We start from the raw sequence: 16,867 nt of genomic DNA on the forward strand, positions 1-16,867 counted from the left end.
AAATGACAAATTTACCCAATAAAATGTCTGAAGTCTACCTTAAAATGAATCAGAAGAGACTGTCTCAACCAAATTGGTGTTCATGAAGTCAACCTGGTGTAATGGAAAAGCTTGCAAGGCTGGAAGGCACTTCTGTTTTGCCCAACAAGGTCACTTGAATGACCTTGACCAAGACCTCTGCTAGTCTTGTACTTCAGTATTCTCTTCAATAAGCTGAATCCATCTGATTCAATGTTTTCTAAAGTTTTCAAACTACTGGCTTTTTTCTTTGTTTTACAGTGTTCATTTTATTGGGCTAATAATTTTTTAAAAAATAAAGGCCCAAATTCCTAAGGTGATTCTTCTCTTGAGGGCCCACCTTCCACGGCAAAAGAAAGCTTATTTTTTTGCAAGTTGAAATTGCTTGTTTTTCTTTTATGATTTCTTTTTTTTTTTCTTGGTTGTAAGAATGGCATACGATCAGTGCAGAAAATATAAATATGAAAGTGCAGAGAATAAGGTCTCTGTACGACCACTAAGGTAACTGTCTCTCAATCACTGTATATGCAGCAGATCAGACAGCAGCAAAGACACATTTGTTGAATGATTACTGTCAATATCAGGCAAAAAAAAAAAAAAATTCTTTCTCTGGAGGTTGTTTAGCCTATAAAACAGAAGAGTTCCACAGTCAGTCATCAGAGACTGAAACTGCCAGGACAGTATCAGATGTCTCAGATTACTTGTTTCACAATAACAGCTGATATCTGATACCTATGGAATGTCGGGAAACAACAACATTATTTGCACCATTCTGATGGTCATAAATAATATCAAGGGCGGCTCAGTTTAAGCAACATTGAAAAGGCTGCAAAGCTGTCAATGGCTCAACCAGGAGTGGCTCCTGCCGCAGTGGGAGGCTATGTCCTGCCTCGCAAGTCCTCCTTCCATGCTTGGACCCTCTCTCTCCCCATGGCACCAGGATGAGCTTTCTTAAGGCACCTGAACTCAGCTACTATCACTTTATTTTTTATTGGCAACATAGCATCCTTTAGATTATCAACTACCTTTCAGTAAACTAAGAGTTTTCTAATTACCTCTGATAATGAATTAAAGCTAGATCCTGCCTGTAGACCCATGCTACTCTGCCTCTTACCCCAGTGGAATTAGTTGCTAATGGTGAATAACCAGAACATTCAACATATAGAATTGAGCTTTCAGGATCTTTTGAAAAACTGCTATATCCGGCATCACTGGGCCCTCAGAGCCATCAGCTGGAGTGGGGGGATATGTGTTCTCAGCTCCCCCAAACCCCACCTGGCCCCTTTGTCTGACATCCTGCATCCCATTCTGTCTCATTTACCTAATTTGCTAATTATGTCAAGTATGTGCCCAGGGCACAACACAGCTCCTACCCCGGGAGCGGCTCACAATCCACCAGGGGGACAGACTTACAAACCAGTAAATGAAAGCACAGTGAGAGTGGCAAGTGCAGCAAGAAAGCATGAACATGGCATGGTAGGGCCTCAGAGATGGCTGAGCCACTCTGTCCTGGGAAGCTGGCTGAAGGTTTCCTGGAGGTTCTGTTTAAGCTGGCTTTCAAAAGATGAACAAGAGTTCACCAGGCAGATGGAGGGATGGAAAATATTGGAAGCAGTGGGAGTGGTATTCAAAGCATCCAGGGGTCTCTGCTGATTTGCTCTGCCAGTTGCACAAATGAGCTTCTCCAGCCAGCAACTACCTTTCTCCTGAATGACATTGTGTATGAGCCTCTGTCCAGGTCTTCCTATTCCTTCCTTCCATCAAAACAGAGAAGATTTACTTCTACCAGGCTGCCTGACTAATCCCCACTCACTTCGTATTATCTCAACTAAGGCAACCTTCCCACTGTGGGATAACTGGTTACCTGAGGTGATTCTGTTATTGGGCCTCTTTGTTTTATTTTGGAATCCCTGTCATTTGAAGAATAGCCCAGTATTCCAAGCAATCAATTAAGTATTTATCAAATACCTACATTGGACAGAGAACTCTCCAAGTCATATACACCATTTTTAAGCCCAATTGAGAAGAAAACAAATTAACTAAGACCAGAGAGTATAATTCAGAAAACCTTTATTAAGTGTCTGGTATTCACAGATTTTTTTTTTTTTTTTATCCTTCTACCCATCCAACATTCAATGAGTACTACTATGTGTCAAGTACTATGCTTGGCACTTGGAAATCATGCCGAGATACAATAAACATACAAGTTAGCAGGTAACATGAACAAATAAACTTATTAAAACAAATTCACTGCTAATGCAAAGTTCAAAGTACAGCAATTGCTTGGAGAAAACAGTGTTGACTATGCCCGGAGTTGGGTACACAAAAGATAAACTCTTATTGCCTCTCTTGATTTTTTGGTTATGTGTGACAGTGTGTATGTGTGTTTGTTTTGATATTGGGAATTGGACCCAGGGGTACTTTACCACTGAGCCACATCCCCAGCTTTTTATATTTTGAGATAAGATCTCACTAAGTTTCTGAGGGCCTTGCTAAGTAACTGAGGCTGTCCTCGAACTTGGAATCATCCTGCCTCAGCCTCCCAAGTCGATAGGCATGTACCACTGCACCAGGCCTTATTATTTAATATAACATTTTCAACAAACACAAAAATATAGAGCTGGGCGCAGTGGCACACACCTGTAATCCCAGCAGCTCGGGAAGCTGAGGCAGGAGGATCACAAGCTCAAAGCCAGTCTCGGCAACTTAGTGAGGCACTTAGCAGCTCAGTGAGACCCTGTCTCTAATAAAATATTTAAAAAGGGCTGGGACAATTCACAACAGCTAGACTGTGGAACCAACCCAGATGCCCCTCAATAGATGAATGGATAAAAAAAAATGTGGCATTTATACACAATGGAGTACTACGCAGCACTAAGAAATGACAAAATCATGGAATTTGCAGGGAAATGGATGGCATTAGAGCAGATTATGCTAAGTGAAGCTAGCCAATCCCTAAAAAACAAATGCCAAATGTCTTCTTTGATATAATGAGAGCAACTAAGAACAGAGCAGGGAGGAAGAGCAGGAGGAAAAGATTAACATTAAACAGAGTCATGAGGTGGGAGGGAAAGGGAGAGAAAAGGGAAATTGCATGGAAATGGAAGGAGACCCTCATTGTTACACAAAATTACATATAAGAGGTTGTGAGGGGAATGGGAAAAAATAAGGAGAGAAATGAATTACAGTAGATGGGGTAGAGAGAGAAGATGGGAGGGGAGGGGAGGGGGGATAGTAGAGGATAGGAAAGGTAGCAGAATACAACAGTTACTATTATGGCATTATGTAAAAATGTGGATGTGTAACCGGTGTGATTCTGCAATCTTTGTAATGTTTTGAATAACCAATAAAAAAATAAAAAAAAAAAGAGGGCTGGGGATGTGGCTCAGTGGTTAAGCACCCCTGGGTTCAATGCTCAGTAATCCCCCCCCCCCCCCCCCCGCCAAAAAAAACCCCACAGAAACATAAAGAATAGTGCAACCCATTACCTGGCTTCAACAATTAGTAACTCATGGCCACTTTTGATTCATCTCTACTCCTACCTGCTTTCCATATCCCTTTGTTTTGAACCAAATCCTAGACATTTTTTTCACTGCATCCATAAATACTGAACTACCTTTGAAGAAGGAGTTGGAAATGTGTGAATCTTCCACTATTAACATCCTTTCCACAACCCAGTCTTCCGCGGGAAATCAGATATCTACTGCCAGTGACTCCAAGACTTGGCTGGCTCACAGTAAAGACCTAAGACTCTACTGGAGGTTTTGCGTTGGCTGAAGTCTGAGCTGAAAACAGCATTCTCCCTTGTCAGGTATGCTGCTGACCAGTCTTCTGATCCTTGGTCCTCATAAAAACTGCTAATTTTGGAGGCTTACTGAGTACCTAATGTTTACACAAAATGGGAAGTACATTCCATAGTCCCATGTGCGTTCCATAACCTTCAGGTTAACTTCAGCTCACCCTGCAGGGTGAGCTGACCCAGAGGTGTTTCCGGTCACAGTCTTGATCTTCACTGCGTTGAGCATCTGATCCCATCCTATCTCCCACCTCTTCAGTGTTTCCCACTTTTCCTTTAAAAGAACTAACGTCCAAGTAGTTACTCAACGAGAACATTTATCTGGACTTTCTACACCTCACGATTTTATTCTTTTAAAGCAATACACTATTGTCCACTTACACCCTTTCACCCAGGCCACCAGTCCCTTGTCAATCACTACAGTATCTAAGCACCTACCTGCTTTTAGCACCCCCATCACCACCCCATTCTCTACGCGGTAGCTTAGCAATCTTTATTAAATAAACACCAAAAACAAAAAACCCTTCCATAGTTCCTAACACCTACCGCATCAACATCAACTTCCTTACCACAGCCAAGTAGGCCCTTCCAAATTTAAGGTATCTCCAGCTTCATCTGTTCCATCTCCTCCCCGGCCCGCAACCAAAACGGGCTTTTCAGGCTCCGCTCCGTGAGTTCGGTGCTCTCGGCCGGGAGCTCCTCCTCCAGGTTCGCGATGCGCGCTGCACCTACTGCGCCCTCGCTCACACGAGTCCGCGTCTTCATTTTGAAGATGGAGAAGCTGGGGACGGGCACCTCACCCACGGCCACACTGCTAGTACGCAGAGCCCGCAGGAGCCCGGCCCTCCCGGGCACGGTCCAGCGCCCCGAGCTCTCCGGCACCGGTGCAGTTCGGGCCCGCCAGTGGCCGGGGCGGAGCCAGGCAGCTTCTGATTGGCCGCCTCCGGCGACGGGAGCGACAGGGAAGGGCGCGAGGGCGTCGCGGAGAGATGACGCAAAGCCGCGGCTCCTTAAAGGCACCGGCACCGCGCGCCGCGGATGGCGCAGGCGCGTTCCGGAGGTTCCAGCCACAGCTCGCAGCGCCAAGAGACGGGCCAGGCGGGCGCGCGCGCGCGGTGTGCGGACAGGGCGCGCGCCGGACTCGGGCGACTCGAGGGGTCGGGCCCGGCGGCCTCGGGAGCCCGACCGGCCGCTGAGCAGCGGGTGCCGCGATGGCCGAGGGCAGCGCCGTGTCGGACCCTCAGCACGCCGCACGCCTGCTGCGAGCGCTCAGCTCTTTCCGCGAGGAGTCCCGCTTCTGCGACGCGCACCTGGTCCTCGACGGGGAGGAGATCCCGGTGCAGAAGAACATCCTGGCGGCGGCCAGCCCGTACATCAGGTGAGGAGGGGTCCGCGGCCGGCGGCCGGGTGGGGCGGGGCGGGGCGGGCGTGTCCCCGGGTCGCGGGTCCCCATCCCCGGCCGCTGGGGTCCGCGGCGGCGCCGTCAGCGCGGCGTCCCTCCCGGAGACGCCCGGCCGGGCCGCCTGGCCGCCGCGCCCCGGGACAGCTGCCTGGTGGCCCCCTCGGCCGGGCCCGCGCCCCCAGAGCTGCCCCCGGCCGGGCCGCGGCCCCTCGGCGCTCCCCCGGCCCCCGCCCCCCGGCGGCCGCTCCGCCCCGGAGGACCCCGGAGGACCCCGGAGGTCCCCCGGCCGGGCCGGACCTGCGCCCGCGAGCAGGGCGGGGCCCGCCCGGGAGAGCCGCCGCTGCGCCGGGCCCGGCCCGGCCCGGCCCACGATCCCGGCAGAAGTTTGCCGGCCGCTCGCCTCCGGATCGACGCGCAGTGGGCTGGGCCGGCGCCGCGGGCGGACGGGGAGCGCCCTCCCCGCGGAGGAGCCACACCGACGCCTCCCGGCCGCGGTGGGCGGAAGGAAAGCCCCGGGGGGCAGCCGCCGAACCCCGGGCCGGTCGGCGAGACTTTCCCTCCTCCTCGGGAGAAGTCCGTTTGAGAGGAGGGTTGTGTGTTTCTGATGGAGGAAGCTGTGGGCGAGTTTTCCCAGACCTATTGTAATGCTCGGGATCAATTACAGACCCCAAACCTTGATATTCTAGCGATTAATAATAGTGCGTTTTAAAACTTCAGGAAAACAAAGCTTAACCTGATTTACCAGCTCAACTAACCAGCTTGATTAAAAGGTTAAGACAGTGCTTATACAAGCGTATCAGATCGTGCAGGAGGCTGCGATCTTTTCTATTAGCAACTTTCCTGCAAACTGGATTGCTCTTTCAGTAAATGATGGGAGGGGGAATACTAAAAGCTGAAGAAAGTGCCCAGTAAGCTGGTTAAATATAGACTAATGGTAGAGAATACCTCTAGAATTGACAGGTCAGAAAAAGCAAGATGATGTGTGCTGTATTCTTAGTGCTTTATCCCAGCAGAACTCAGCACACAAACTGCATTTTCACCTTTGCATTAGGAGATGTTTGTGCTAACTCAGAAGTAGTTCAAGTGCCCTCGAAATTTCTGGCTTCTGGCTTTCTCCTATAATTATATTTGCACTCTTCCTTAGCAGATTTAAGGGGCTGGGGGAGAGTCTTTGTTAATAAGGAATTTAGGCCATCAAGGTGACAGACAGCCCATAGCTGGCAATTCAGAGGTTAGAACAGTCAGTAACAAAATCATCAGACCAGGGCCTTCCCTGTATCCACAGTAGTGGTCATTGTTTGGGGAAATGCTCAGGAAAACTTTAATTGGTTATTGTTGTAATTCTTTGAATGGCAGGTAGTCAGCTTAAAAGAAGTTGCAAATCCTGGAATACGTGGTATCTCCGTTCACTTGTCTCCATAGCACTTACTGCTGTAATATACCCTATATTTTACTCATTTACTTTGTGGATCTTTCTCAACCACAGTGTAAGCCCAGTGAGGCCAGATTTTTCTTTGGTTCATTGCTGGGCCCCTCATACCCAGAAAGAGCAGTGCCTAGAGGCTTAGTAAATGTGTTGAAGCCTGCCTGCTTTTCTGTCATAGCACACTGGGCACAGAGGCTTGGCTCCATTTCCTTGTTAGCCAAGCACACTCAAGAGTTTGAAGACCCACTCCTTGTTTCCTGTTTTTACTCATAGCTCTGAGTTAATAGATGGCTTAGTCTTGTCTTTGGCTCAGTAATCTGACAAATGAGGGATAAAATATGTCTTTCATTCAATTTTTGAGCCACCTCTGAAAAAGTGAATAATAGTGTTTGAACACTTGCCAGGTCTGCACACAGGTCTACTGAGATAGTGATATCCGCCAGTTAGGAAAGATATTCTGTGGTCCAATTCTGTCACTTTCTTAAATAGGAGAATAGGCACTTAATCGAGCATTTATGAGGTTTCTAGTACTTAATGGCTGAACTAGGAGTAGACTCCAAGTTCATAATGGCTGTTCTTTAACTCTTAACCATCAAGTTAGAACATTGTTTGTATTTAACTGTTGTTCACGGTGTAATTGATAGCTTGTAGTATGTTATAATTTAAGTGACTATCAAGCACTCTCACATTCATTTTCAACTCTTCTTTCAACTTTTTTTTTTTTTGCAGTTGTAGATGGACAGCCTGCCTTTATTTTATTTGTTTATTTTTATGTGGTGCGAAGGATTGAACCCAGTGCCCCACAAGTGCTAGGCAAGTGCTCTGCCACTGACTACAGCCCTTGCCCCATCATTTTCAACCCTTTTGTGCAACTGGTAGGATAGATATTTTTAACATCTTACCAATAAACATGAATCGGTCAATATTTTTCTTCAATAACAGATGAATTACTTTATTTGGCTGTTGAAGTGGTAAAATGTTTTGTGGTTCTTTATCAATTTCAAGGCTGTTTCAAATTAATTTGAATAATCTTTATTGCTACCTAGAAACAAACTGCTTAGTAATTTTAATGCCAATGATATTTGTCTCTTATAATGTATCTATTTTGTATGGATGATACTACAGAGAATTACACTGAAACAAAATGAATTTGTATGCTTTGGAACTGGTTGGTCTTTATTGTTTCTTTTTGAAGCTTAAGCATTTAAATCTGTGATATGATTAACATATGAATTGAATATTTAAAAGTGATAATCTCTGAAGTTTCATAAACCTGAGTTTTGTTTAATGTTTTTAGTGAGCTTCATAGTAACTCACAAGAGGTCTGAAGGTCTGAGATGTATAGTTTAGAAGCCATGTATCTATTGATTCCTGTGCTCAACAGAAGGCCAATTCAATTCTGTCATATTGAAGCAACTTTTTTTTTCCTTTGACTTGTTGGGAAAACTAAATGTAGACCTAAGTGGGCCTCTTAAGAATGGCAAGGGGCTGGGGATGTGGCTCAAGCGGTAGCACGCTTGCCTGGCATGCGTACGGCCCAGGTTGGAGCCTCAGCACCACATACAAAAGCAAAGATGTTGTGTCCGCCGAAAACTAAAAACTAAATATTAAAAAGTTCTCTCTCTCTCTCTCTCTCTCTCTCTTAAAAAAAAAAAAAAAAAAAGAATAATAAGACTTAAAAAAAAAAAAAAGAAAGCAAGCCAAAACTGACTCCATATATGAATGACAATCCTTGACCGTTAGGCTTTCCTTTCTCAGCAATCCCGAGTCCTCCATGGGGCTCATAGGAAATTTCCCTTTCTTTGGAATATTGCAGTGTCTGGGGCCTCTCTGGTCCAGGCCTGATCCCATTGTTGCCCATGTGGAGTTCAGACCCCTTCCTTTGAGCCTGGTTCCTGGGGCACAATGCATGAGGAGAGAATTGAAAGATGAACCACTCTGTACTTCTGCAGTGACTCTATAGTGGCTCTGTACAGGTTCCTGGTCTTTTGAGATGTTAGGTTTTTCTGGGGACCTATGGCAGTATTATTTTTTTTTAATTTTTGTTTGTTATTTTTAGAAATACATGACAATAGAGTGTATTTTGACACATTATACATACATGAAGTATACTTATTCTAATTAGGATCCCATTCTTGTGATTGTACGTTTTGTGGAATTCCACTGGTTGTGTATTCATATATGAACATAGGAAAGTTATGTCCGGTTCATTCTACTGTCTTTCTGCAATATTATTTTGTTTAGCTTTCAGGGTTTTCTTTTAACATTTAATTTTTAATTGCATATGGACACAGTACCTTTAATTTATTTTTATGCGGTGCTAAGGATTGAACCTAGTGGCTCACACATGCTAGGCAAGCGCTCTACCTCTGAGCCACAACCCCAGCCCCTAGCTTTCAGTTTTTGAGAGTAAAGGAAATAAAGATTCCTAAGATTTTCAGATCCTTTGATGAGTCAGCTAACAACATAAGTGGCTTCCCCCCACCCCTTTCTTATTTTTCAAGAGAAAACTGACCTACTGAAGGTGGAATGAGGCCTCAAAACCAGCAAAGATCATCTTGGAAAGTTTCTCTAGGACCCAGTTTCCTTATCTGTGAAGGTCCGTTCTGCTACGTGAAAAGCAAATTCCCTTTAAGCCTAGATTGCATGCTGTTTTTGTTTTGCTCCATATGTGTGTATTATAGGGAGGCGGGTCTCTTTTAAGTCTTTATCATTATGTATTGATGTTTAAACATCTCCCTTCCCAGGACTTGGTTGGGTGTTTTGCTGTGTGAATCCCGCCCATGACACTGTGTTGTAACAAGCATTTGTTTCATGATCTTCATCAGCTTATGTTCCAAGGCCTAATTATTGATGATCCTGTTTTGCCATTTAAATCTGAAATTTGACTCATAGATGATGTTGACGAAACCACTTAAGGACACTAATGTGGTCTCTGTTGGGGGTCCAGGTTTTATAGTAACATGGGAATTACTGTCATCCTTTTTATGGAGCTGAAATTTGTCCTGAGGTCTAATATCACAGGGGTACTAAGTCCGTTATATCATCTATTCTGTTCAGAGATCGCTTAATCCCCAGCTCCCTTTGCTTAATTAATTTATGTAAGTGACCGATAGCTCCTCTCAGATTCTGTAATTCCTTGTTGGTGCCGTACATACCCCTGAGGTGGCTATAACCATGAGGTTCCATGATGGCCAGGAGAGTCTGTAGGGCAGCAAAGAAATGCTCAGTTAATAACATTTTGTTTTCTTTTTTTTTTTTTTTTTTTTTAGTTTTAGGTAGACACAATATCTTTATTTTTATGTGATGTTGAGGATCGAACCCAGCGCCCCGCGCATGCCAGGCAAGCGCTCTACCACTTGAGCCACATCCCCAGCCCTGTTTTCTTTATGATATTTTAATAATCCTTTTTTTTTTTACTTCCATGTATGCTTTCAGTTTGCAGATGTCCTTATCTAGACCAACTTCTGAACGATTGGCATAGGATTTTGAGTAGCAGTTGTAGGCTGCCAAGTTTCTTGGTGCTCGGGATCCAGTTAGAAGCTACAGGGTCTGAGTCTCTTGCCAGATCCTGAGTATTCTTAAAATCAAATTGGCTTTCCCCTTTTCTTGTCCAACTCTTACGGTGATGGGAAATGAGTTGAGCCATATCTTTTAATGAATCTAAGCTTTGTTTATTTTTATCTACCTACTCTAAGGCTTCCCTGACAGATGCTCAAAAGATTAAATGTCCTGAAGGTCTTATAGTTAAATGATTTAAATTGATATTCCCTTTCTCTTTCTCTCTCCCCCAGCTTCCTCCTGCTATTTGCACTTTTGTTTGGTTAAGCCCTGCTCATATGGAGTTTTTCAAATGTAATATTAAACTGTTTTCAGTTTCATAAGATCAAAGAAGTGGTTTTGTCTGGGTTTCTGGGGAGACCAGGCACTTGCAAGTGGGCACTTTAAGTGCGGATCAGAGGATTTGTTTAAGCATAAAGATGCCTGTGTTTATACCAGGCTGTGCCGGCAAGTGTGCTGATTCTAAAGGCTTTTGAAAGGTTTCAAATGATGAAACAAATCAATAAAATCCTTGTTACACTAGTGACTCTTAACATAAAGAGAAGTGTTGAATATTTGGAAATGCTGTAGAATTTGAATGTGGAATATTTGGATGTGTTATAGAATGGTCCTGAGAATTCTTATTTTGAGTAATGGTGATAAAATTTAACTGTAGTTAACACTGGTGGTCTAATGCTATTCCTCATCTTATACCTATATCCTTTTGACTTTTGCTTCTTCTTTTTTTTTAGTATTTTTTTTTTTTTTAGGTGTAGATGGACACACACAATGTCTTTTTATTTTTATGTGGTGCTGAGGATTGAACCCGGGTCCCAGCCATGCTAGGCGAGCGCTCTTCCGCTGAGCCACAATCCCCCAAAAAACCTGCTTCTTCCTACCTGTATTTTCCCTGTAAGTCCCCTTCCTCCTTCTTTTTTTTAGTATTTATTTTTTAGAAGTAGTTGGACAAATACCTTTATTTTGTGTTTTTATTTTTATGTGGTTCTGAGGATCGAACCCAAGGCCTTGCGTATGGTACATGAGTGCTCTACCACTGAGCCACAATCACAGCCCCTCTTTCTCATTCTTAAGATAATTTTGATTTCCCAGTTTAGAGATTCAAGTAGTGCTTTTCCACATAGAAACTCTGGTTCCTTAGGATTTAGATTTGGATGATATAGACTAAGCATCCAGATTACAAAACCACCTTATCCATTGTTTAACGTGTTAATTATCTCTCATGATATCAAAGTAGCACCTAAAATTCAATTTATAATCCATAAAGAAAACATAATTAGAACAAATAGGGAGTGGTTGGGGTATGAGTCCTGTGCAGCAAGTCTTTTAGAGAGCTACATCATCCTTTGGAAGGACACAGGCTATCATTTTGTATACTAAAGCTGTAATATAAATGAATAATTTGTAAGTTAGAATTCTGGGTTAAGGGTAGAGATGTGGGGGTGTGAGGTATGAGAGTGGCAGGCTCTGGTTGCAACCTTGAATTTGAGTGCTTCACATGGGTTCTCTGCCTCCTAAGCCATAATGAGTCCAAAGAAGAAAGGTAATCAAAGGCAAAGGTGACAACTCTAGCTCTGTGGAGAGGAAAAAGTCGTATGTCCATCTAAATGCTCCAATACCTGGCCAGAGTTCTTGACTTTGAAAGAGCAGAGTTAAAACATACTGCCAGAGAGTGAGTTGGCCATAGAACAATGATCTGATGTTTGCTGCTTCCATTTCTGTATGGGAATAAATGGCAAATTCCCTAACTTGTCCCAAAAGTATTATGGGAATAATATGAAATATAAATATACAGGTTAAGATCTCTAATACAGAAATCTAAAGTGCTCCAAAATCTGAAACTTCTTACACCAATATAATGCCAGAAGTGGAAAATTCCATACTTGACATCATGTGATGGATCACACTCAAAATGCAGACAAGTAAAACATATTGTGTAAAAATTACTTTCAGGCTATCTGTGTAAGGTGTATATGAAACACAAATGAATCTTTTAAAGTATTTATTTGTTTGTTTGTTTATTTTTAGTTGTAGTTGGACACAATACCTCTATTTCGTTTGTTTTTATGTGGTGCTGAGGATTGAACCCAGTGCCTCACACATACAAGGCAGGTGCTCTACCACTGAGCACCAGCCCCACATAAATGAATTTTGTGTTCAGACTTGAGTCCCATCTCCAAGATATCTCATGTATATGAAAATATTCCAAAGTTTAACAAAAAAGATTCTGAAACCCAAAACACTTCTGGTCCCATGCATTTCAGATAAGAAATAGTTGGCCTGTGTAGTACTTTGTCATAAACTATGATAATGAAGGAATTTGCCTTTTCCCTCTCTTCAGAGATGCTAGGAAAATGTGATGTTTCAGGTAAATCAGATCTTGGCAAAATATTTTGTTAGATAAAACAGATACAGCCTTCAAGCAGTAAAGCTGTGCAGAGCAGTGTCCATCATAAATGGAAAAATGGGGAGAATGATTTTTAAAACCAATTGTTAAATGATGAGATATAGACAGATAAATTTCTTTTCCCCTTTTTTGGAGTTAGCATAATAATGGATATAAAAACTTGAATGTATATTTTGCTTATAGTTATTTTGTGGTTCTCTCTACTGCAAAGTATTTCTTTTCTTTTTAAAAATAATTTTAATGACCATTTTTTGAGGGCAACCCCATTAGGTCACCTCTTGCCCTGCTGGAGCTCTGTCTCTTTTATTCTCACTTGAATAAATCCTTCTCTTTTAAACACACACATGCACATAGAGGTGATTTTATGGCAACTGAATAGACCCAAGTGAAACATGGTTTTATAGTCCTATTAGCATTCATCAGTAATCAATTGCCTATGTCTGTGAATAATTGCAAATTGTTTAATATTATTGAGCTCAAAGGCTATGTAGTCTCTGTCACTTAAATGGTTTATGTTGACCAATCCCTGAATTGGAGGAAACTTCGTGTTGAAGTTTCCTAAGTAGAAGTAGTCCTTCTATTTAGGATATGAGGTTGTATGAGTCTCTTCTAACACATAGGGAATGTTCACTAGAAATGAAGCCAGGAGTTCAAGACTGGTGGGATTTTGAAAGGCACTTAGAAAGAACACTGCTAATTGCTTTTGCCCTTCTCTGCCCCACCTACTTTGCCCTTCTCAGTCCCACCTACTTTGGGGACAGAGTTGTAGGCCAGCAGGACCCACCATCTGATTGCATCGCCTTCATTTGTTTGGTAATGGGTGAGCCCAGTCCCCCACAGACTTCCAGCCTGTCCTGCTTGGAGCCAGGAGTAAGGCTTTATACTTCCTGTATCAGATTAGAGGCTTCTCTTTGGGCATGCGGTTCATTGGTCTGCTGTCCTGCCTGGACTCTTTAACAGCTACTGTCTTATATAAGCAAGACTACTAGGTTTGTCCCCTGCATAAAAATTACAGGCCTTGTTCTTGGCAGGGAGGAGTAAAATACTCATTCTCATCACCTGCAATGGGGTCAGGAGAAAAGGAGTTGGTAGGCTTCCTTCAGTTTCCTTTTATATTGATAGGAAAGGGGCTTATGAAGATATTTACCACTGTCACAGATGTCAGGACCTTCTTTAGAAATATTATAACTGCCAGGCACAGCGTTGCACACCTGTAATCCCAGGAGGCTGAGGCAGGAGGAATAACAAGTTCAAGGTCAGCCTCAGCAACTGAGACCCTGTCTCAAAAAATAAAAAGGTTAAGGATATAGCTCAGTGGTGCAGCACCCTAAGTTCAATCCCCAATAAAAAGGGTGGGGGTGGTGGGGAGAAAGCAAAAAAGGAAGGAAGGAAGATTGTCACTGCCTTAACCCAATAATAGATTACGTTTCAAGAATTAATGTTGTCCAATGTTACTGAAATGTACTGTGTATTATTTCATCGTAGATACATTTCACAGTAAAGGGACCTCATATGTAATTAGTGTTGATTGTTCAGGGGGTTTATACAGGTTAATTACATTCATTCACCAGAAACACAGGTGGTCACTCAGGAAACCGCAGCAACTGGTAGGTGGTGGACAACTAGCAAAGGCACTGCCCACCTGGTGCCTACATTTCAGTGGTGTACCCAGTAGTGTGCCCCTCGAAGCTCATTTCCTTGTGCGCCACTTGCCAGTTGAGCGAATCACAGTGTAAGAACCAGGAATATGGAAACCATAACTCAGCATATTTATTTTTCTACCTCTGTGGAGCTAGTAAGGGAAATAGACAAAAAACTAAAGGTTTTTAAACTATTTTTGATGTTCACTTAATGTTGCAATGTTGCGTATACTAGTGTAATAGGATAGTGTCAGGATTTCAAGAGTGGGGAAAGAGTAGGTTTGCTTTATTTTCTGAGTAGGCACTTCTGAAGTCTGCTGTAAAAGTTGACTGCCCTGGCTCCCTGTCACTACCATATTAGCAGCCCTGGTGAGCCGCATTCCCAGACACCACTGTCTTAAGTAGAGACCATTGACTCTCCACTGAGGTTCTCAGACGTGCTCATTCACTCACGAAACCTTTCTTGAATGTTTACATGTGGCACTGCCATGAGCTAGACAGGGTTCTTGCAGCCAAGGAGTCTGGCAGGGAGGCCACAATAAAGAAGTCTAATTACAGACAGATGGGAACACTCTAAAGGAAACACACACACGGGGCGGGGGGGGGGTGCGCTGCCTGTGGACTGACTGGGTGCAGGGAGCCTGCTCTGAGCAAGCACCTTTGAAACAGATCTGGTGGAGGAGGCAGCTTCTGCAGGAGCAGATCCGGGGAGCAGGACACCTGAGAGACCTGAGAGAGGGACCAACAGGGCAGGACATCTTCAGGGGATCAGAGTGGCATTCAGGGCCTGTGGTCCCTGAGGCAGGCTGGCATTTATACTACTTCCAAAGAAGCTAAAATGTTCCCTATAATATATCCTTGAATAGCTGAGTGAGCTTGGGGAGCTGGTAAGGGAGGGAGGATGAAGGAACAAAAAGACAATTTTGTGATGTGGTTTAGTCTGAGATGGACGAGGTTTGATTTTGAGAGTTACGGGCAGTGTTAAACATCACAACATTTAACACTCAGGCTGCAGCATGGAAAATGGATTATAAAAGTCAAGAGTGGAAGCAGGCCTTTACAGACAGGAAGTAGGACGCTGGGGACTAGGCTGGGTAGTGGGGCTGGAGCAAAGTGAGCAGAATGGAGATATTTGGCATTAGGAATTATTAACAAAGAAAAGGAAAGATAAGAATCGCTCCCGGGCTCATTGGTGACTTCCTCTGAACTCCACAACATTTTCCCAATTTTGCCAAGTAGTCCCTCCCTCCTACAGATGCCTGTATGTGTGGTGTGCACTGTTAGCATGATGTCCATTGATCTTTATATTGTATATTGTGTATTGAGAGTACTGGGAGGGGATGCAGCTGGAGTTGCTAGAATGATTCAGGTTATTGTATCATGGTGATGTCCTTTACCACCAGTAAACAACGCTCGTCATCACCAACTGTGTGCACCTAATTATGAGCAGTTTAGAAGGATGTTCTGAAGTTTAGAATCTGCTCTTAAATTTTAAGATTAGCTGTGAACTATAGTTTTTGAAAGTATAAAGTAAAATCTGTTTTAGTTCTATGGATATTGTGGAAGTACTCCAGAAGTTTTGCAGGGTAAGACTACGCAGGTCCTCACATATGGGGGAGCCTTGGAGAGCTGGGAGTGGATGGATGGGAAACTAAAGAGGAAGTGAGGGGATTGTTCTGGTACAACAAAGGTATGTGTGCAAAGGCAGAGGATATGTGCCCTGGCAGTGAGGAGACAGGCGTGGCTGGACCAGAAGCTTCATCTAAGAATGATGGAGAGTGTGTATATTCAGAAAGGATAGCAGGGGCTGGGGATGTGGCTCAAGCGGTAGCGCGCTCCCCTGGCATGCGTGCAGCCCGGGTTCGATCCTCAGCACCACATACCAACAAAGATGTTGTGTCCACCGAGAACTAAAAAATAAATATTAAAAAAAAAATTCAAAAAAAAAAAAAAGAAAGGATAGCAGTATTCTAGAGTGCTGGGTTTTCGATTTTTGTCAATCATTAGTTGGTAGTCATTTAAGAATGGTACTAGTAATAAGATGGAGCTCTACTTTAAGAAGATAATTTAGTTTTGTATATTGAGAGTACTGGGAGGGGATGCAGCTGGAGTTGCTATAATGATTCAGGTTATTGCATCATGGTGATGTCCTAGGTACCAGAGACTGGCCAATAGCAGGAATTAGAGAAGAAACGGACTGGTTACTAATTGGGCATAGGAACCAAGGATGAAGAAAAAAATTGAGACACAGGTGTTGAGCTGGGCTGTGTAGGGAAGAACGGAAGGTAGCAGTCTTATAGTTGTTGAATCTGCAGTAACACTGATGTGTGAACACTTTAATTGTGCTCTTTGGCACTTGACAGCTCGACAAAGTGTTTCACTTCTACACATATGTGTGTGTTCCTTTCTTGCACATGTGTCTTGTCTATGCTGTTCTTGATTTCCTACTGCTTTCTGGCAGCTAAGTTCATGTTCACTGTTGGTAATTTGGATCTGGACTATCCCCCAAATGCTGACATGTTGAAGGCTTCTTGCCAATGTAGCACTGTCCAGAGGTGGGGTTTTGGGGAAGTGATTAGATCATGAGTGCTCTGACCTTATCAATGGATTCATCAACTGA

At 43.6% G+C, this 16,867-nt stretch overlaps 1 protein-coding gene across 1 annotated transcript in view; it reads left to right on the forward strand.

Annotated features, from left to right (window-relative positions):
• Positions 1–4,991: 4,991 nt before the first annotated feature.
• The window catches only part of Gan (gigaxonin), a 52,130-nt gene continuing 40,254 nt past the window's right edge, over positions 4,992–16,867 (forward strand). The window contains exon 1 of the mRNA XM_077792994.1: positions 4,992–5,192. Coding sequence (XP_077649120.1) covers positions 5,026–5,192 — 167 coding nt within the window. The 5' untranslated portion in view covers positions 4,992–5,025. The remainder of the gene's footprint in view (positions 5,193–16,867) is intronic.

This window comes from Urocitellus parryii, chromosome 15 (genome assembly GCF_045843805.1).
Source record: "Urocitellus parryii isolate mUroPar1 chromosome 15, mUroPar1.hap1, whole genome shotgun sequence".
Classification (NCBI taxonomy): Eukaryota; Metazoa; Chordata; class Mammalia; order Rodentia; family Sciuridae; genus Urocitellus; species Urocitellus parryii.